Genomic DNA, 20733 nt, shown 5'->3' with positions numbered 1-20733 from the left:
ATGGGGCACTGAGGGACATGGTTTAGAAGTGGCTCTTGTCAGGGTAGGCTAAAGGTTGGACTCGATGATCTTAAAGGTCCCTTCCAACCTCAACAATTCTATGATTCTGATTCTATTCTATGATTCTATGTCCCCATCTCCAAATGTCCCTGTGACCCCATGTCCCTATGTCCCCATCTCCAAATGTCCCTGTGACCCCATGTCCCCGTGTCCCCATCTCCAAATGTCCCTGTGACCCCATGTCCCCGTGTCCCCATACCCCAATGTCCTCCTGTCCCCATGCCCCCTTCTCCCTGTGTACCCATCTGCCCCGCCTCCCCGTGTCCCTGTGCCCCCATGTCCCCATGTCTCCATGTCCATATGGCCCCATGTCCTCGTGTCCCTGTGCCCCCGTCTCCTCATGTCCATATGTTCCCATGTCCCATATGTCCCCGTGTCCCCATGTCCCCATGTCCCCGTGTCCCCATACCCCAATGTCCCCTTGCCCCTATGCCCCCTTCTCCCTGTGTACCCATCTCTGCCACCTCCCCATGTCCCCGTGCCCCCGTGTCCCCATGCTCCATATGTCCCCGTGTCCTCGTATCCCTGTGCCCCCGTCTCCCCGTGTCCATATGTCCCCGTGCCCCATATGTACCCATGTCCATATGTCCCCATGTCCCGGTGTCCCCGTGCCCCCGTGTCCCCCCGTTCCCGTCCCCCCCGCGCTCCGGCGGCACTTGCCGCACTGACCACCAGGCGGCGCGCGGGGCGCGGCCGTGGGCGTGGCTTCTCTTGCGTAGTGGGCGGGGCTTCCTGACGCGGTGGGCGGGGCTTTGCCTGACGCCGGGCGTGTCTTGCCTGAGAGAGGGGGAGAGGCCGAGTGGGGGGCGGGGCTTGCCGAGGGCGTGTCCCCGGAGTGGGCGGGGCCGGGCCGGGCCCGGCAGTTCCGGGCTCCGCACACGCCGGGCGGCGGCGGTGGCCGCCGGATTGCGGGACCGGGAGCGGTGCCGGGGGGAGTGTAGCGATGCAGCCGCCGCCGCGTAAGGTGAGCGGGGGGGCCGGGGGGGGACAGCGGGAGCGGGGTCCCGGGCAGCGGGAGCGCGGGGTCCTCCGGCGGTGCCGGCGGAGCAGGGCCGGGTCTTGGAGCGGGGATCGGGGATCGGGAGTCGCCCCCGGCGGACCCGGAGCGGGGCTGGGGAAGCGGGGCCGCGGCTGGGCAGTGACCTGCAGTGGCACCCGGGGAGGGGGTCGCGGCGGAGAGCGGTACCGGGAACAGCGGGCGCCCCCCCGCATCGCGGTCCGGCCGGGGCCGCAGCGGAACCGGGCGCTGAACGGTGCCGTCCCGCAGGTGAAGCTCACCCAGGAGGTGCGGGTCCACCTCCTCGAGCAGCTCTCGGGCCTGCAGGGCAAGCAGCAGCGGGACGCCGAGCTGCTGGAGGACATCAGGTAGGGTCCCCATGCGTGTCCCCCATGTCGTGTGCGTGTGTGTCCCCCAGCTGAGACAGGCCAGCTCATCCCACACGTGGGACCGGGGCCAGCCTGCCAGGCACGGCTCACCTTGAGCCAGCTATGTTGAGGTCGTGGGCACCATCACCCGCCAAGGTGGACGGATGGGGACATCCCTGTGCAGGGTGACAGCAGGGGGGTGACAGCAGGGGTGGCCCATGCCTGTCCCCTTGCGTGGGTCCTCGCCTGCCTGGCACCCCGTCTCCCCGCAGGTCCTACAGCAAGCAGAGGGCGGCCATCGACCGGGAGTACGGGCAGGTAAGGAGGTGACACCAGTTTGAGGACTGATGGCCCAGGGAGCCACGAGACGATGGCCACGAGCACCGAGCCCCATCCTTCCCCGGCAGGGTGTTCCGGAGTGGGACACAGCCCCATGCAGGCCATGGGCAGCATTGGAAATTATTGGAGCAAAGCGGGTCTCGGCTGCTCCATGCTGGCCATGGAGGGCAGTGGCGGGTGGGCTCAGCATTTTCCCTGCTGGGGGGGGACCATCCACATTAGGGGACCCACTGGGGGGCTTTGCTGAGGACAGTGTGACCCAAACCTCGGGTGTTTTGGGGGCCCGGAGGGAAAATCTTGTGGGGGGGAGGAAAACGCTCGGCTCCGCTCTCTGCTGGGTCATTGCAGGGCTCTGCTTTTAAATGTCAGAGCCTGCTTTCGCTCCGTGAGATGTCCCCGCAGCTTCCCTTGGGGACACCCTGCAGCAGAGAGGCGTCCCCCGTCCTGCAGCCGGGCAGGGTGCCACCCTGCTCCCTCTTGGGGGGGCAAGAGGCTGGGGAGGGGACCGTCCCCCCAGGGTTGGGGTCTTGCTGTTCTTGGCTTTGCTGGGGGCTTCTCTACTCTGCCTCTGCAACCAGTGTCCCGCACTGGTGTCCCCTTCCCTGTCTGTCCCAAGGGGGGGTCCTCTCATAGTGGTGGTTGCTGCCCAAAAAGGTTTTCCCACAGGGAGGGTGATTGGGTCCCTGCTGACACCGAGCCACTGGGAGGCGGGGAGGATCCCCTGCTCTGGGGACCCCCATGGGGTGGCGAGCCAGGGTGGGGGAGCCCAGTTTCGTCCCCGCAGTGGGACGGTGGGTGCTGGGGTGGCCAGCAGGGCTGGGGAGGGCCGGTGATGGTGGGTCTGTCTGCAGGCGCTGCAGAGGCTGGCGAGCCAGTTCGTGAAGAGAGACTGGCAGCGGGGCCGCAGTGATGCCGGTGACTCGAGGTGGGCTGGGGACAGGGACACGGGGACGAGGGGCTGGGGATGGCAGTGCCCATCCATGGCTCTCGCAGCTGGGAAATGCCTAATCCCAACCAAGATTTGGGTGTCCTGGGGATGCAGCCCTGGGTGGGATGTCCCCAAGGATGTGGTACCCGACTCAGAGGGGACCGCAGGGGCTTGGGCGGGTGCTGGCTGTCCTGCTGGCATCCCCAAAAGCCGTCAGGGAGGCAAGAGAGGACCCTGCCCTGTCTTAACCCCCGCAGGAGTGCGGTGGCTGTCTGGAAGGGTGTCATCGAGGGGACCGCGCACGCCGGGCAGGTCCGTGTCACCGCCTCGGAGACCTACCGTGCCCTCGCCGCGGAGGCCGCCCGGACTACCCGCCTCTCCAAGGAGCGGATGCTCAAGAAGGTAGTGGGGCGAGGACATGTCCCCTGTGCCGGGGTGGTGGGGACAGCTGTCCTCCCATGGCTGACGCTCCCCGCAGGGCATCGAGCGGCTGCAGAAGGCACAGGCGGAACTGCTGGAGACGGTGAAGGAGCTGGACAAGGCGAAGAAGCAGTTCACCCACCTCCAGCGGAGCAGCGAGGTGGCCAAGGACAAGGCGGCCGATGTGGAGGCTCGGTGAGCAGAAGGGACTGTGGCAGGGGTGCTGCCGTGGCCACGTGGCGGTCTCACGTCACCCCCAACCTCCCCAGGCTCCGCAAGAGCGACCGGAGGATATTTCACACCAAGGCCAGCCTGCAAAAACTCAGCGCCAAGGTCAGCAGCGCGGGGGGCCGGCGGGATCCCCCAAGCACAGGGATGCAGGGGGACATGCTGGGGTGGCCCCCACTCTGTCACCAAACCCCGTTCTGCCCGTCCCCGCAGTTCTCGGCGCGGCTGGCTGAGCACTCGAGGCAGCTGGCCGGGGTGCAGAACGAGTACGGCTTCGCCCTGGTGTCTGCCACCGCCCACCTGGAGCATTACCGGCGGGTGGAGCTGCCCGCCGCCATCCAGGTAGGAGCTTCCCCTCCGCGTCCCCTCCCCAGGGGCCCACACGAAGCATCTCCCCAGTGCCACTGCCACGCAGAGGGTCACACCGGTGCAGGGACAGGGCTGGTACCCTGGGGGGTCAGGGATGCTCCGCAGGGGAATGCGGGCAGTGCTTGGCGGGGGGGGAGTTTCCCACCCATTTGCCCCCAGGGTGGGTTTCCCACCTGTTTTCCCACCCGTTTGCCCCTGGGGGGGTTTCCCACTCATTTTCCCCCAGGCGCTGGACGGTGACCTCTACGAGCGGCTGCGGGAGCACTTGTCGGTGGCCAGCCGGACGGAGGTGGAGACCTGCCGGGCCACGCGGGACTGGTTCCAGAGCGTTGCGGAGGCATCTGCACGGGTAACGGCAGCTCCCGTCCTGGGAGCCTTGGGGGGGGGGGGGGCGGCACAGGTGAGCCCCCCAGCCCCACACTGCTCCTCTGCTGCAGGTCTGCCGGGAGCAGGACCTCCTCCTCTTCCTGCAGGACCACCCCGCCTTCTCCCTGGCCCCCGAGCAGCACTTCCAGCTCGCCGGGGTGGAGGAGGTAGGTGGTGGTGGGGGACAACATTACGGCAGGGGGGTCCACACAGCCAGCCCCTTCTCAGCCACCCTGTCCTCACCCAGGTGTGCCTGCTGCCGCCGGGGGATGATGGGGCAAGCCTGGAGAAGGAGGCACGGCGCTGGGCCACGCGGGTGGCTCGGGACCACAAAAACAAGGCACACGGCGAGGAGGTGGGTGCTGTCCTTCCCCACAGAGCACCCCCCCAGTGCCCTGTTCCCCCCCTTCCCCCCAAATCCCACCACCCCACTGACCTGCGGGTGCCCACCCAGGTGCTGCAGTGGCTGGAGGCCAGGAGGCAGCAGGTCCCGGAGGCGGAGGCGGCCACTGTGGAGCGGCAGATGGAAGAAGCCAGGGAGAACATCCGGAAGGCGGAGGTGTGTTCACCCCACGCTTGGGGTGGCCTCGAGGTGTCACCCCCGGGGATGGTGACACAGGGAGGGGGCTTGCAGGGGATGCAGCGCTGGGGAAGCTCTGCCACTGTGGCACCCACGGTGGGGACCAGGGGTGATGGGGCTTGCTGGGCTGTCCCCCCAACCCCCTAAGTGTCCCCTTTAGACCTTGAGAATGTGTGTGCGTGTGTGTCCCCAGGTCAGCCGGGTGAAGGCAGAGGCACGGCTGGCGCTGCTGCGGGCGGCAGGGCTGGACGTGGATGCGTGGCTGGCGGGGGCCATGGTGGGGGCGGGCGAGGAGGCGCCCGCGGGGCTGGATCCGGCCGAGTTCGACGACTACGAGGACAGTGACGAACCAGATGAGGACAACGAGCCCGGTCCCACTGCCCGGACCTACCCCTACACCTGCCGGGTGATCTTTGGGTACCAGGTACGGCCATGGCTGCCTGTCCCTCGCCCTGCCTGCCCGGGGACAGCATCCCCAGCCCTTCCCTGCCACTTTGTCCCCTTGTCACCTACAGGGCTGCCAGGCGGACGAGCTGTCCATCGCGCAGGGTGAGGAGCTGGAGGTCATCGAGGATGGTGACGCAGAGGAGTGGGTGAAGGTAGGAGCAGGCTGAGCCCCCCCATTCGGTGCTGTAGGGAGGGACACATTTCAGAGGTCCCCAGGCTGTCCCTGCCACCGGGGCTGGGACAATCATGTGCTTTCTGTCCCTTCAGGCTCGGAACAAGGCGGGCCAGGTTGGCTACGTCCCTGAAAAGTACCTGCTGTCCCTGGGCGGTGAGCCGGGGGCTGGGGCTGGCCCCCCAGGACCCTCTGCCCTGCACCGCCAGCTTTCCAGCATCATGGCTGCGGAGCTGGTGCTGGAGCCTGGAGGTGGGTGCCGGGGTGTCACCTTCTCTGGGGACGGGGACAGATGCCTGGGGCTGGTGCCTGGGGGATGCTGAGCCCCTGCAGCAGCAGCAGCACCAGGTGGGTGTTGAGCCCCCCACCCCATCCTCCCCCCAGCCTGGCTGGTGCGAGCCCTGTACGACTACGAGGGGCAGAGCCCCGAGGAGCTGAGCTTCCCCGAGGGGGCCATCATCCGGGTGCTGCCCCGTGCCCCCGGTGAAGTGGACGATGGCTTCTGGATGGGCGACTTTGACGGCCGCATCGGCGTCTTTCCTTCCCTGGTGGTGGAGGAGCTCACCGGGGCCCGGGAGGCAGCGGGGCAGGTCGGTGGCAGGAGGGTCACCGCGTCCCCTCAGCGTGGGGCAACCCCCCACCATCTTGTGCCATGGGTGCTGGTGGGTGGGCGCCCTCCCTGCTGTTCCCACCCTTCTTGGCTCTGCCTTCACAGGAGCTGCCGTCGCCGTCCCCACCGCCCTTCTCCCCGCCTGGCCTTGTGCCCGGTGCCAGCCTGACCCCCAGCCCCTCTCCTGAAACGCCGCTGGGAGGTGAGTGCTGGGGTTAGGGGGGTGGAACTGGGAAGGGGGCTGGGGGGGAGGCAGGCGGAGAGCTGGGCTGAGCTGCCCGAGCCCTTCCAGGTTGCCGGCAGGATGGCGCGGGCAGCGGGCAGAGCTCTCCGGACCTGGCAGCCACCCGCCTCCGGCCAGTAAGTCCCATCACAGCGATGCTGGGCCCCACCCCAAACCCGCCCCCAGCCCTCCCTTAAATGGGGTGTGGGGGGGACGGTGCCACCCCTGTGCTTTGGAGGGGATAGGGAGGGGGGCAAGCAGCCTTGGCATGTTGGCATGGCATCTCCTCTCTCTGCAGCTCCGCGCCCCTCCCCCGCCACCCGGCAGAGCCCCCGAGCCCGACCCTGAGCTGCACTTCAGCTGACCGTGTGGGTGTCGTCCCCCCCCTCCGTCGTTCCCCGCTCCCCAAAAAACTCCTCCCGAGCGAGCTCCCGCAGGCTGCCATCCCTGCGGCAGGGGCTGGGGGTGACCCGCGCCCCAAGCTGGTCTTGCCAGGGGGGGCAGAGAGGTCTGCATCCTGCCCTGTGCTGCTTGCGGAGTGGTCCTGCATCCCTGTACAGCACGGGGCGGGGCGGGGGGGCATCCTGGCAGCCGGTGTGTCAGGGTGCCACGGCCGGGCCCCAGCTTTTGCCTCTGCCCCTTCTGCACCCCCAGTGCAGCCCTGGTTCCCCGGGGTGCGGGGGCTCAGCCCTGGCCCCCTGCCTTCCCCCCCCACCCTGGGCATCTCCCCGCAGGCAGGTGGGGGCTGTGCCCCAATAAAACCAGTTGCCTCTGCCCAGGGGTTCAGCAGCTTTAATGGTTTTTAGCTTGTCTATGTACAGTGCGGTTACACACCAAAGCTGGCCGCGGGCACCGTAGCTACCCGCTGGCCCGGACAGGGTCCCATCCTGCCCCCCCAGGACCGGGCTCCAGACCCTCGTGTGCTGGGATGGGACCGGAGGCTCCTCTCTCTGCCAGCGTCTCCTTGGGGACCCGCGGAGGGGGTCCCTCGCCGGTGCAGGATTTGTGCCTGTGACCGCTCTGCGTGGCAGGGGTGCCCAGGGCGGGGGGGCTGTGCTCTGCGGTGAACGTGCCGGGTGGGTTGGGGGGGTGCTGCCCCCCCTGCCCCGAGGGGGGGCTCGAGCCGCTGCCTCCATCCCTGCCCCTCTGATGCATCCTTCCCCCAGCGCCGGGGGGCTGCGGGGACCAGGTGGGCAGCAGGGACTGGGTGCTGTCCTGCCCCTGCCAGGCCCCAGGGTCCCCCGCGGGGTGGGGTTCTCTGGGGCAGGTGCGGTGGGTGGGAGTCAGGTACCTATTGCCAATGGGATGAGGTCTGGCGCCGAGTGCGGTTGTCTGTAACATCGGCGCGTCGCTCCGGCCATGCCAAGCGCGTAGCTGCTCGCCCGGGGCCGGCTGCCCCGCGGTCCCCCCCACTGCAGAGCCCCCAGCCCAGCATGGAGGCGGGGGGCCGCAACGCCTCCCATCCGTGCTCCAGCCAGGAGCGGAGAGGAGCTGCAGGGAGAGGGGCAGAATGGAGCTCATCCCCATGGCTGTGGAGTCCCCCACCGAGCCACAACCAGACTGTCCTGGACCCGTCTCTGCCCGGAGCTGGCATGGTTGCCCACTAGCATCATTGTTGAGCACATGGGCAAGAGGACCTGCCTCTGCAGGACCTGAAGCGTTGGGAACCGACCCTCCTGGAGAAGGGGTTCACCCTGTCTTCATCATCAGGCTGTCACCCACCGGGGCAGGGCCACTGCCATTGCCTTCCCACCCCACCCCGGACACGGCCCCAGGGGCTGGGGATGAGCACTCACGTCACACAGTTGCTCCTCGGTCCTGCACCGCCGCGCTGGGCTCCTGTGGGATGGAGGAGGGATGTGAATGTCAGCGCTCCTGCAGGAGCTGGGGTCTGGGGTGGAGAGGCCGGGTCTCTGTTGGCCACAGCAGTGACCCACGAGCCAGTGGGCAGAACCCCACTGAAGCTCCAGGAGGTGACTACAGCCCAAGTGCCATCTCTCTGCCCTTCCCCATCACCTGCAGGACACGTTGGGCAGCAGCTAACAACCCTCATGGTGGCCCCGGCTGGGATATAGGGGAGGAGGGAGAGTCCAAGTGGTGCCAGGGCTTGGTGACAAACATCCCAGTGAGGTCCCATCACCACTGCCCTGGGACCCCACCAAAGGAACACGCCAAAGCCTAGTGCAGCGTCTCAGGCACTGGGTGCAGGGTGCCTGGCACCGCAGAGGAGACAGACCAAGAGGAGAAAAATCACCGTGTCCCTGGGCTTGCTTTGCACATAATTGCTCCCTCAGTGATCAGAGGGACCGCAGTCATTGCCCAAGGCGTGCATGGTGGGCCATGGGAGGAAGGAGGACCTGTCTCCACCTCTCCAGGTCTCTGGAGAAGGGCTACAGCCCATTAGCTCTGTCCTGTGTGGCTGCCTTGGGCTGCCCTTCTCCATGAAGTGGATTAAACCTTCCAGCCCGGCCACCAGAAAGCAAAGAGAGGAACAAAAACCACAGCAAGTACCTGCTTTTTCCTTAGCTTATGTTCAGCTCGGCACCTTTCCCCTGGCTCTACCACGCTGACCGAGTCCTGCCCCAGCCCATCTCCCTGCCAAGGGCTGCTGGCACGGGCCGTGCGTGGCCCGTGGAGCTCTGGCAGAGCTAGCCCCAGGGAATGTCCCTGCCTTTGAAGCACACTGGGATTTTTACACAGATGCTTTGCTTCCTTTTCCTTCTAAGGGCTTTGCCACATGTGCCCTGATGCTGGTTCTGTGGGGTGAGCCGAGGCCAGCTCTTGGGGCTGCTCGATGGAGGCAGCCCCCTTCCATGAAAAATCGTGTTTCCCCTACTGCAGAGCCACGGGTGAGTGTGCGAGTGAATGACCATGGTGGGTGTCTGCTACCACCACCAACAGCATCATTTGCTCAGGGGCAGGGAGCAAATCCCCCAAATCGGGAGCCATCAATGCCCAAGCAAATGGTGTCCTCATCAGTGCTGCCCTGGAGATCTCTAGCACCTCCAGCAAGGTGGTCGGGTGGGAAGGTTGAGAGATAGCAGGGTGCTGGGAGCTCCAGCCAGGGTGGGCTGTCCTCCTCTCTGAGCACAGACAGCCCCTCTGGAGCAGGGAAGAACAACCAAGAAATGAATGACCAGTTGGCTTCACCAGTTCCTAGACTTCAAGGCAAGAAGGGCTCCTGGAGACATCTGTCCCTGCCTGTACGTTGCTGGCCATGTTCTGGCCCAACAGTTTTAGAGACACCAAGTGTTGTGCAGCAGCAGAGCTCCCCCAGGTCAAGAAAATGTGGTCCAAATAGATGTCTCCAAAGAGCCCAACCACAAAGGAAAACGCATCCCTTGCCCAAAGGGCAGCTGGCAGCAGGTCTGGAGCATCTCCCATGCAAGTCAAGCAGTGACACAGCTTTTCCCCTGTGGGGGAGGACTGTCGCGGTGGCTCTGCATGCCTCAGACATTAGAAAAGAGATGGGAAAATGCAATCAAAAAAAGGTGAGCAGAAACAGGGTGGGCAGGACAGGGCAGGTCCCCACGCCGCAATTAACCTGACGCAAGCCTCGGCTCGCCTGTCCCTGCTGCACAGCTCACACCACCATGCTTGGGCTGGTCGATCTTGTCGGCAGCGGGACTTGCGGTGCTGTGCTGCAACCCTTCAAGCCCTCCAGCCCAGGGGACCACATGGGGACAGGGAAGAGGAGGAACTTACCTGCTGCCCCTTGTCCTCCACTCCGGGCTGTTTTCTGCTGCTGTCGTCTCTTCCCAACTCATCCGCCTGTTCGTGCAGACTCAGGCTCCCGTGAATATCCGACACCTCATCTGCCGACCCCAGTCCGGTCTCCTCCAGGCAGATACTGCCTCCTTCCTGCACTAGCTCTCCCGGGATGCTGGGACTTGACCCTCCCAGCACCCGATGGCTCAGGAGCTTCCTCTGGCGGCTTGTGCTCCCTGGAGTGGTGCCAGCATCCTGCAGCGAGCCTGCCACGCCGGACCCCTTGCCTGCCCGCCTGCTGCTGCGAGTGCCAGAGCTGACTGGCGTGTTCGAGGCTGGGGTGGTGGAGCGGCTCTGCTCCCCACCCTTGCCACTCTGGGCACCCTTCTGGACGGCTCCGTTCTGCAGGCCACCCGTGGGGACAGTCCCATTACGTGCCCGCTCCCGCTGGAGCCGGTCGCTGCTGTGCTCCAGCTCCTCTGTGCTCGGCTCCCGGCTGCCGTCGGGCAGGGGACCATCCTGCTGCTCGTGGAAAGTGGGTTTCTTCCCGATGTGTGTGACACGAAACCTGGAAAGGGGGCAGGACAGATCAAAATCTTTTCCCTCTTCTCCCCCAGCTCTATTTCCAGCTTGCCTGCACCTCCAGCCTTGGGTCTCCTCTCTTTGTCATTGACTGGTGCTGATCTCCAGCCTTTTGAACCCATTCAACACCACCGACCCCGCCTCTAGCCATGCCCCCACTGACTTAACTCCATTTTCCCTTTCCTTTTTTGGCAAAACAAATAGAAAGAGAAGGATGAAAAGGTCAATCCAGATGTTGGCTGGTGCACAGCCAGCCTGTCCTCCCTGCCTCAAGATGGGTTGTAGCTCTTGGAAATCCTCCAAGATGCAACCTGGACAAACAAGAGCTTGTACAGGAATTCAGATGTTGATTCGGGAGGTGAAATGCAAACGGGCTGAGCCTGGTGAGGAAGGGATGGCCGTGCAGAGCTGCATGGACGTTGCGCCCAGCGACTGACTGCCATCAGGGGAACAAAAGCCAGCGTTGTCAGCAGACGGTGCACCATAAGTGAGGGCAGGGACAGGGTTTTGGCAGAGCAAGCTGTATTTGGGTTCAAGGACCAAAGGCAGGAGTTGTTTGGCTAATATCTACCAGACCATACCGTGCACCGTCCCCTGGAGCGATGGATGGTACCTGGGTGGTTCACCAAGGTTCCACCATGTAGCAGGTAACAGCTCAGAGCTCCAGGGTAGGCAGGAGAACAGCTGGAGAAGTTGGTCTGATGCCCACAAAGGGTGCATTTATAATCAGAGGTGATGCAATATTGCACCTGGGAAGAAGAGAGAAGTTAGCGCTCTACCATAACCTTGGGATTTTTGAGGGGTAACACGTAGGCAAAGCCTGAATTGCAAGTGAGCTGGTTGTGAGTAATGCTGTGATTCCTCTTTGTAAGCAATGCAAGCCACTGCTGGACCAGCAGATGGGAAATCTCTTCCACCATGAGCTGGTGTCCACCAGCCAAAGAATGATGATCCTGCCACAGAGTCCGTGACTCACCCAGCAACCGCTCTCCTTGCACTTGAGTCACACGCGGAGAACCTGCAGATGGCCCTGGCTCTGCTGAGGTTCAGCTGCGAGTCAGCATCAGGCCAAAATAGAGTTTCAGCAGCAAAGTTCAAGCACTGCTGGGGTTGAAAGAACAACCAAGACCCAAAGGTCTAGCACATGGCAGTATGGCCATTCTGAAGGAAGAAGCTGAGAAGAAAGGTCCAAAGGATAAGAATAGATGCCAGATGAGATGCCAGAGATGGAGACCACCACCAGATTGAGGACCAGGCAGCAGTCTGTGGACAGTACAGACCCCTCAGCACTGCAGTCAGAAATGCTGCTCATGATCGGAAGGGTCAAGAAGAGAAATGCTCCAGCTCCAGATGAGGTACCCATGGGACTGCTCGGGTCAGGCCAAGCAGCAGCAAATGTACCCTTTCAGGTCTATCCAGATATTTGGAGACAAGGCACCAGTGCTGTGATTCAGGAATACCGAAGAATGTACCAGTCCTGAAGAGGGACAGGGTGGAGGCACAAGTGGCAGGAACATTTCTTGGTAAAGCCATTGAGCAACGTCAGCCTGGAAGAGCCAGGAATGGATTCAAAGGAGCAGGCAGGGTTCAGACTGGAGGGGGCACAAGAGATAACGTAACCAGCCTCTGGATGGTGAGGGGAAAGGCAGGACAGCTTTGGCTGTCTGCCTAGTCAGCATCGCTGAGGAGTTTGATTCAGTAGGACATGACACACTGCGGCTGATCAGGCTAAGGACGGAGGGGCAGATGCTTTGGTGGATGAGCCTCTGCCACTGACAACTGGTTTAGGAAAAGCCCTAAGATAAATGGTAAATCATTCAATAATATGAAAGTACAGATCATATAACCCTGATTGCCTCAGAAGTATAGAATAATTTAGGTGGGAAAAGCCCTTGCGAGGGCTCCAGTCCAACCCTCTGCTCAAAACTAGGCCACCTCCCACCCTCAATCAGGTTGCCCAGGACCCCGTCCAGTCAGGTTTTGGAGATCTCCGAGGATGGAGACCCCTCCACTCCTCTGGGTCCTGTCCTGGGGCTGCACCATTCTCAGGGTGATAGTTTTTCCTTAAGTGTTATCTGGATTTCTCTTGCAACTTGTGGCCGTTGTGTCTTGTCCTTCCCTGTGCACCTCTGAGAAGACTCTAGCTCCATCTTCATTTAAACTGCCCCCACTCCTTTGAATATTTTTAGAGAGAAATTAATTCTTCCCCTTAGACTTCTCCAGGCCAAACAAACGCCATTCCCTCAGCAGCTCCTCACATGCTACCTGCCCCAGCCCCTGATGGTCTTGGTGGACCTCCACTAACCTCACTCCTTTCCACTCCTTCAGCGATAAGCCTGGGAATACCAGCTGGGGACCAGACCCAGTCAGTGAGCTGTAGGTAATTGGGAAGGGGGATGGACTCTCAACCACTGTGTCCAAAACAAAAACAATACCACAAAAAAAGGAACGAGACCTGAGGACTGCAATGGAAGAGCTGGGTTAAAGGAGCATTTCTGTGTAGGATCAGTCATGAAACGAGTTACTTCGTGCAATGAGGATATTCACAGTAAATAAGACACAGCAAGGGCAATCCCAGAAATGTCATCCAGGATCTGAAAGCGCAAAGGGGCCAGCTTGCAAACAAGAACCAGAAGTTGGAGGTAGTTTTGTACCTCATGGGCACATAGGCCCCTTAGCAGCTGGGCCTCACACCAAGGAGATTCAGGAAGCGGAAACTTTTAAAATATAACCTTGGAGAAATGTAATGACAGTGCCACGAAGAAGGCTGGTGTGATATGGGATATTAAGTATAAAGAGAGGAAACCAACATTTGAGGGAAAGTGCCTTTAGGAAAGAAGACCACCTTCTCCAGCATTCAGAGGTGAATGAGAGGAGACTGTGAAGAGCATGGCCAAAGGACACAGAGGAGTGGATGAAGCTGGGTACTGGCCAGGGAATGAGATTAGCCATGAGTATGCAGAGATCTGGCTTACCAAACACCACCCCTTAAACCAAGGACAGCTGACAAAGAGGAAGCTGTCGGTCTCCAGAAGATGTGATCTTAGCTGGGCTTCAGCATGGGGAGGTCTGGCATGTCTCTCCCCTTTACCAGCTGCCCGTCGAGCCCCCAGTTCACATCCCTACTGAGACTCCTAGCTCTGATGGTGAAAAAACCCACACCCCCTGATGCCCAGTCTGGATCTACATCACCATGAAAGGACTGTCTCTGCGGACCACAGCATGGAACTTCATCAAGGCTTAGGCCCTGAATGAGGACCTGCTGAGGATCTGAGCACAGCAGAGCTTTGTGTCTCACCAAGGTGGCCATCCAGGGAGCAGTAGTTGCCCCAGTCACCATGATGGTACAGAGCTGAGCCCTGGAAGACCTTGCTAAACGTCTTGCGTGTGCTTTCTGCTGGGGAATGGGGCAACCTGGGCAAGCCTGCAGATTGTATTAAAGGTTACTGACTACACAGACACCACAGACAGCTCAGGAAGTCCCTTGAGGTGAGACCAGGTGGGGACTGAAAGAGTATTTGTGGGAAGTATTGGGTACACTCCCCTATTCTTATATTCCTCCCATGGCATCTAATTACAGTCATCATTGGAGGCAACAACCTGGAGGAGCAGAGCCACTCTTTCATTCTGGAGGTGATGGCTGGTAACTTGCACCTGGGACCTGCCATCACCTCCTCCCCTTCCTGATGAGATCCCTAAAAGTGGGGTCACTGCCCCTGTTGTGCAGCAACAGCCCTGCTTGCACGTAGCTGGGACGTCAGGCTTTGAAAGGTTGTGTATTTGGGTCTTTGCCCAGCACTGAGTCAGCAGGACAAGCCAGGCTTGAGTCACCTTCCCAGAGAAGGAGGAGAGAAGCCACTAGTGCGTCACGGCCTGCCACATACCACAGGCATTTCCAGGTGCAGGAGGCACCTGGTTCCTTGGGAATTCCAGCTGCACAGCTACTACTGGGGCATCTAAACAGGAAAGAGCAAGAGGCCATCAGAGCAGATGGGCCATGTCTGGCAAGGCTCGTTTACGTACCTGCCCACTGAGAAGACGGTGGTCTCTCCAGGATGCATCCTGCCTTTTCCATCCTTGGACCGTCCTTGCCGATGCAGTGGGTGCCTCTTCCTCTTGCTGCAGTGGATGCAGGGGGCCTGCGTGGAGCCCAGATGCACCGTGTGGTGATGTGGTGGGCCCCCATCCTGGCTGTTACGATGAGGACAAAGGCTGCAATAGGAGAAGGACATGACAGGTCATGTTTTCTGGAGGATAACAAACTTGGTGCAGCCTCACTACAGCAAGCCCTGAGAAGCAGAAGCTCTGGAGGGGACCTCCTGTGAAGACAGGAATGAGGAAGGGCTATTCTCCTTGACAGTAGGGTGGCAGTCATCACAGGCCCTGGGGGACCAGGACTTCTTGTTGGGAAGATGCTCTATAACAAGCTGGAAAGGGGCTGGCTGCAGAGTCTGCAGACCAAGGTGATACCCAAAGGCTGCTTCTCCCTTACTCTGCAAGCATTGCGAGCTGGTATAGGCTTCTCTCACCTGGGCACTGGCACTGGGATGTCCCCTTCATTGTCCCCTAGCATCTCTTTGAGGGCTTCTGCATTTGCTAAAGACAGAGGAAAAAGGGAACGCATCAGCCAAAGTGGTCAGTAAGTCTTTGGGACAGCCTTAGGAAATGCTCACCTTCATTTTGGATGATACATCTCACAATCTTCTCTACAGTATCCTCGTTCAGCTCCTCCTCTTCATCTGAAAGGAGAAAAAGTGGCACTGAGGGCTGGGATTTGGACACTCAGCTCACCAGTCTCATCTCCAGGAGCAGCCATGTTAACAGAGATGTCAGAGAAGCCTTGTGTCCCCCATCGCAGTGGGAAGCTCCTGGGGAACACCAGATCCCTCGCCCTGGAAAAGAAATGTCTGAACCAGCAGCCATGTGTGCAGGGAGAGAGGGGTTGTGTTGCTCCTTCAGCACTGGGGAGCATCACATGAAACTTGTGGGAAGAAGGTTCGAAACAAGTTGAAGGCTCCTCATGGGGACAGTCCAGCCCTGGAGCCACTGGGTGCAGGATGCTACGGGTGCTAAAAGTCTCCAAGGGTAAATGGGACAAGTTCACAGAAAAGAAACATGCTGGGGCCTGTTAAATACAGAGAAACCATCTCTGATGGAGAAAGCCCCAGAGCTACACACTGTCAGAAGCTTAAAAGAGTATGCTGGGGAAACTTGGCTACTCGGTTGTGGTATTCGTCCCCAGCATTCATCTCAACCTGCTTCTGGCCACTGTTGGAGGTAGAAAGCTTGGCTGGTTGGACCTTCAGCCCAGTCTGCGATGTTATAAGTTCCTGGGAGCAGGTCAGAGTTGTGGTCTGGTAGGCAGCTGCCTCAAAGAGCATGGTAAGGAGCTTCTGCTGTGTTCCTGGAAGCCTACAGAGATGTTTCCCTGGGCCATGGCAACTCCAGCGGGCAAAACCAACCCTGGAAAGCTCAGACATTGTCTTCATGTCATGTGCAGACAAGTTATTGAAGCCAGAAGAGCATATCCAAGGATGTCTGGAAGCTCCCGTTGTATCTGTGGGCAAGCTGAGGAAGCCACATTTCCCTCCTGTGCACTAGAAGTGTCAGCGGGACATGCTGACACTCCTGAGCACTGACAGTGGCAGAGAGGAACCAGAGGAGTTGTGTAGAACCATTTGGCTATTTTAATGCAAGGAAGCAGCCAGAGGAACGTGTCTTCTCCATCTCAGCAGAGACTCATGAAAACACTAAATGACAGAGTCTGCTTGGACTGAGCTCTGGCTTGCACCCATGCTCAATGCTGCACTGACTTCCCAATCCTACTACCCAGGAGCTGCTTACGATGGCCTGAAGTGATGAAAAAACCCCTGAAGGTCCCTTCCCAGTGTGGGGCAGAGATCCCAAGGGAATATCCCTGCTTCTCTGGCCTGCATGAGCACACCAGGGACTAGAAGAGCACATGCCTGATAGCAAACACCATGCTGGCCCCATGCTGGACCTCCTAATGCCAAAGGGGCAGAAGGACAGCTCGTGCCATGGCTAGGGATGCTTTCCTTGTAGGGTGTGTGGGTTATAATTCAGGGTCTGGGGATTCGGCAGGTCCTGGCTGTTCATCAGAATTATCTTTCCGTGGTAACACCACTTTGGGAAGGGGCGTATGCTGGCTCCCACCTCCCTGGCACCACCAGCCTGTGGAGCTAGCAGATCAGAGGGCTCTCTGGGCCACACATTCCTGTTCCCTGGGGAACACCGCGCTGCTCTCACCACCCCATCCCTTTTTTCCAACCCACGGGCACGTGATGGGTAACCCTCCCACCCCTAGCCCACATCCCAGAAGCACGTTGAAGGAGCTTCAGCCCACACCAGCGAAAGGCAGCACCTGAGCCCCCACTGAGCCCCCATTGTCCCAGCACTCACTGGCTTGGAGCTCTGCCAGCACATCTTTGTTATCTGGGTCGAGCTCGTCCCGGAAAGTCCGGCACCGGTAACCCTTCTTCTTCAGGACATGGCAGATGAGGAAACCCACCAGCCCCATGATGAAGAAGACAAGGACGAGGAGAAAGACCATAGACAGGCTGTGCTGGGGGTCTGACTCCCCATCGTCGGTGCTGTTCTGGTCTGACATGCGGATCTAGGAGAAGGGGGAAGGTGGATCAGAGACCCCAGTGCTCACCCCCCTGCCAGGCTCCCCATGCCCATCCTTCTCCTCCTCTTCTTCCTGTCTCTCTTGGGCAAGAGCTGGCTCCTGGCTCAGGGTGGGCTGCCAAGGGCTCATCTCTCACCCCTCAAGGTCTGGCATGGCAGGGGGCCCCGCTGAGGAGAGCGCAGGTTGGAGGTGGCTCCGCGTGGTCTCCCAAGGACACCACTGCCCCGCACACACCCGGCAAGAGGCATCCCAAGGGCAGCGGTGCAGCAGCTGCATCCCCGCAGGCCCTCCCGGCCCCAGGCTGCGGCGCTCCCCCATCCCTTGCAGGCGGCTTCCCAAGGGCACCGGTCCCCTGGCCTCCCCCGAGGCTCTGCGACGGGCAGCATCACCCCGCTTGCCCTTGCGGGAGGATGAGCATCCTCACCGCGCTGCGCCAGCCCGCTCCCCTGACATCCCTCGCCACTCACGGCCGAGGGCCTCTGCCGGCAAAGGCAAAGGCAGGGCAGGCAGGGAGCCGTGGCAGCCAGGCTGGCGGAGGGCCGAGCCGGCCGGCAGCTCTCGCATCGTCCTCCCGCAGAACCGAGCTGGCTCACTCTGCCCCAGCTCCCCTGGGTTTATCCCCGTCTCCCTTCGCCGGGGGGGGGCTCAGCCGCCCGCCCGCGGAGCTCCGCTTCCCAGCGCAGGCAGGGTGTCCCCCGGTCATCCCCCGTCCCCGCTGCAGCGGCGGTACCTGGGCCTGCGGTCCTCCGCAGCGCTCTCCTCTTCACCTTCACCTGCCTCCTAGCAACCCCGCATCCCCGCGGCTGGGGACCGCGGCGAGCATCCTCCGGCCTCCCGGCTCCCGGCTCCCTTCCTTTCTTCCTTCCTTTCTTCCTTCCTCGGGAAGGAGCCAAGCTGCTTCTGGCTGCCGCAGCAGCCTGCTGCTGTCTGCCAGCGAGAGCACCCCCCTGTCCCGACCCCGGAAAAATCTCTCCGAAGCGGTTCCAGCGGATGAAGGTGCAGAGGGAAGCTCAGGGAAACGCCGGCAGCTGCAGCAGGGAGCAAATAGGAGCGCGACTCAAGGAAGCCGGCGCTGGCAAGCGGCTGCCCGCCCCGGGGTGAATAACCTCACCCGCACGCAAGCCAACCCCCATTTCCCCTGGCACCCTCCTTTCCAAAGCTCCCGGCGATTTTTAGAGCAGAGAGCCGTGGCGATGGGAAGGCAGGGGGGTGGAAGTGGGGCTCAGCAAGAGCAGGAGTGATCCCACACCGGCGGGCGTGGGGGGAGAGGGTTGCAGACACCCGCACTGTGATCATGGTACCGAGGAGACGGTGGAAAAGGAGCCCCAGGAGACCCCACAGACCAAAACCCTGCCCCAAGCCAGCTGCCTCTCCCTCCTTCTTAAGAAAGGGACAGCTAAGCTGATTGAAATCTCCAGTTGGGGGGGTCCCATGAGCTCCTCATCTCCACCACATCGTCCTCAGTCTGGGACGCTTCACCCAAATCTCCTTTACTACTACAAATTAGGCTTGCTCCTCTCAGTCCTTCACCCACCTGCCAGTTCTCTACCCAGACCTTGAAAAGCACGGGCAATCCTCAAAACCCCTCCCACCCCGGCTACTAAACTGACTGTCTGTCTATATGAATATTCATTTGTGGGAATTATCCCTCCCCACTCTGTGTTGCTGTGAGGCAACCTGCAGCTCCTCCAGGCTTTCAACTGCGCCACGATGAGGGCTCCTGTCCCTCTCCGCAAGTGACCAAGTGTCAACTCTCCCAGGAGCCCCCTCCACCACCGTGACTTCAGGAGGTCACCTCATCGTAGGTGCCACCCATCCATCTGCCATCCTGGCAGGGAGACGATGGACGAACTATGGCAAGAGAAGACCATGGGCAGCAAGATTTACTGCTCCTGCCATGCCTTGCTAAGGCTGCAGGAGATGCTGAACCAACAAGTTGCAACCTCACGCGAGTCTCTGCTGATCAAGACCTTAAATGCCGTTTATTTCTTGCGCTTAGTTCTTCGAAGCGGGGGACCTTGCAGCCCTGGGGAGATGCAGTCATGGTGACCTTATTCCCATTTCCCTCGTGCCCACGCACACTGTCCTGCACAATAAATCGCTTTTTCTCCTCCCGGGCGTTCCCACCCACTCAACGCGTTGCTGCACCCTACTATCCCTTCCAGCCTTCAGCCACGCTGGGCAAAACGAGCCCGGGTTGCTCAGCCCTTCCCGCTTCAAGAGAAGATTCCCATTTTCCTACAGCATCTGGTGTCAAAGCATTTCCACAACCTGGGGGGCGCAGGATGTGGGAGAGGAAGGACGGCGCAAGAGGTCACCTGGGGACAACTCCTGGCCCTGCGGTGGGGTGAACTGGGACGAGGAGGGGACACCGCTGCCATGAAGCTGCTTCCACCTGGCTCCGCAGCTGGGTTATCCCAGCTGGTCACGTTTCTCCTCCAACACTCCCCCCTGGGCGTTGTGTGTCCCCAGGTCTCCATCCTGCTTCTGCCACCCCGGCCACAGCATCCCTCCGGGCTGCTCCATCCTCATCCTGCGGACGGATCCTGTTAGCACTTTTACGGCCAGGCCTGAGCTGTGTGCCACGCAGCGCCTCGCAGGTGACCCAAAAAAGAGGCCACAGCTCCTCTCTGCCCTGAGATCCGCCAGCACGGCAGGCGTGGATCCATGCAGCATGGCTCTCCCTCCCAAACAGGCTGGCCACGTCCATCCTGGCCCATGGGGACAGACCCACACCACGTAGGGAGGTGCGGACACGGCTGCACGCTGGATGCTGATGGCATCTCCAGAGGCTGGGATGCCATCCGTCCTCTGTCCCCTCCTGACCCCATCCCAGCTCCTGTCCCCAACCCCAACCAGCCAAGGCAGCGCAAGCTGGGACGCAACGGCCAGAGCTCTGGCCCAGGCAGCTGCCTGCTTGCTGCCTGCCCCCTGCGCACACCATCACCATCCCCCTGCCCTTCCTCCCCATGTCACCCACTCACGGCTCCCTAACAGGTCCTGGAGAGACCTTGGAGGTTTTGGTCCCTCTCATGACATCGCCTGGAAGCCCTTAAATTTTAAGCCACCGAGCCAAGAGGTGGCCGGGGAGGGAGGGGATCGAGAAAGCCAGCAGAGGGTGGAGGGACAGCACCGTCGCCCATCGCCCTGAACCACAGCAGGCTCCGGTCCCAGCGTATCGCCACGTTACCTCTTGCCCGCTCTCTTCCCACGCCTCCTCCGGAGCCATTGCGACAGACGTGTCACCCCGCGAACAATGCGAACGCAGCCGCTCAGGGGATCGGCTGCCCCGGCCCCGCCGGTTGTCCAGGTGGTAGCTAAACGGGACAGCTTGCCCGGCCCTGGCAATTCCCCGGGCGGGCTCCTCCCGGGGTCTCCGCTATGATGCTCGGCCCGTAAACTGGCATCGTCCCTGCCAAAACGCCGCATCCCATCGTGTCAGACATCTCCCTAAAGCTTCAGCCCTCGCTTAAGTTTTTCAAACATCCCCAGAGAGCTAATGGCCTCTAAACCATAGGGTGTTTTTTTGCCCTCTGAGCACAAAGAACATCTAAAAATATCCCTCTCCGATACTTTCTTTGCACAGCTCCAAGACCCGGGAAGATGCCCGGAGCAGTGACTGGCTTCCAGAGAGCAAACGCAGCTGGAAAACCCTCCTCACAAGAGAACCCCTCTCAAGGCAAGGAC

The 20733-nt window shown here is 61.1% G+C and overlaps 2 protein-coding genes across 4 annotated transcripts; one reads left to right on the top strand and one right to left on the bottom strand.

Annotated features, from left to right (window-relative positions):
* The first annotated feature begins 898 nt into the window (after positions 1-898).
* On the top strand, positions 899-6881 carry FCHSD1 (FCH and double SH3 domains 1). The gene is made up of 19 exons (XM_074604232.1): positions 899-1024; positions 1328-1425; positions 1698-1743; positions 2616-2689; positions 2950-3094; positions 3171-3307; positions 3382-3445; positions 3554-3682; positions 3936-4058; positions 4147-4242; positions 4323-4430; positions 4530-4634; positions 4849-5079; positions 5171-5254; positions 5370-5526; positions 5659-5864; positions 5990-6086; positions 6177-6244; positions 6406-6881. The coding sequence occupies exons 1-19, from the start codon at positions 1004-1006 to the stop codon at positions 6469-6471; spliced, it is 2055 nt and encodes a 684-aa protein (XP_074460333.1). The 5' UTR covers positions 899-1003; the 3' UTR covers positions 6472-6881.
* RELL2 (RELT like 2) lies at positions 6868-20290 on the bottom strand. Of its 3 annotated transcripts, none has more exons than XM_074604234.1 (8): positions 17777-18602; positions 16818-17031; positions 15071-15136; positions 14927-14993; positions 14421-14609; positions 9813-10383; positions 7904-7946; positions 6879-7598 (listed from the first exon to the last, which is right to left on the bottom strand). In XM_074604234.1, the coding sequence occupies exons 2-7, from the start codon at positions 17023-17025 to the stop codon at positions 7905-7907; spliced, it is 1143 nt and encodes a 380-aa protein (XP_074460335.1). In that variant the 5' UTR covers positions 17026-17031; positions 17777-18602; the 3' UTR covers positions 6879-7598; position 7904. The 3 variants fall into 3 exon arrangements, with proteins under 3 accessions (XP_074460334.1, XP_074460335.1, XP_074460336.1); XM_074604235.1 differs by lacking the exon at positions 17777-18602 and adding an exon at positions 20237-20290 and having other exon boundaries at positions 6881-7598; XM_074604233.1 differs by lacking the exon at positions 7904-7946 and having other exon boundaries at positions 6868-7199; positions 9851-10383; positions 17777-18105.
* Positions 20291-20733: the final 443 nt, after the last annotated feature.

The sequence above is a fragment of the Larus michahellis genome, chromosome 11 (genome assembly GCF_964199755.1).
Source record: "Larus michahellis chromosome 11, bLarMic1.1, whole genome shotgun sequence".
NCBI lineage: Eukaryota > Metazoa > Chordata > Aves > Charadriiformes > Laridae > Larus > Larus michahellis.
This window is presented reverse-complemented; position numbering and strand designations above follow the sequence as displayed.

Bases quoted from the DNA above. Each gene is read 5' to 3' on its own strand.
- FCHSD1 (XM_074604232.1), top strand. From the start codon at position 1,004: ATGCAGCCGCCGCCGCGTAAG. The intron at 1,426-1,697 runs GTAGGGTCCCCA...GTCTCCCCGCAG, and splicing joins GAGCTGCTGGAGGACATCAG to GTCCTACAGCAAGCAGAGGG. The intron at 2,690-2,949 runs GTGGGCTGGGGA...TAACCCCCGCAG, and splicing joins AGTGATGCCGGTGACTCGAG to GAGTGCGGTGGCTGTCTGGA.
- RELL2 (XM_074604233.1), bottom strand. From the start codon at position 17,025: ATGTCAGACCAGAACAGCACCGACGATGGGGAGTCAGACCCCCAGCAC. The intron at 15,137-16,817 runs GTGAGTGCTGGG...TTCTCCTTTCAG, and splicing joins GCTGGCAGAGCTCCAAGCCA to ATGAAGAGGAGGAGCTGAAC. The intron at 7,200-9,850 runs GCAGAAAACAGC...CAGGGGGGGCAG, and splicing joins GTTGGGAAGAGACGACAGCA to CACCCCCCCAACCCACCCGG.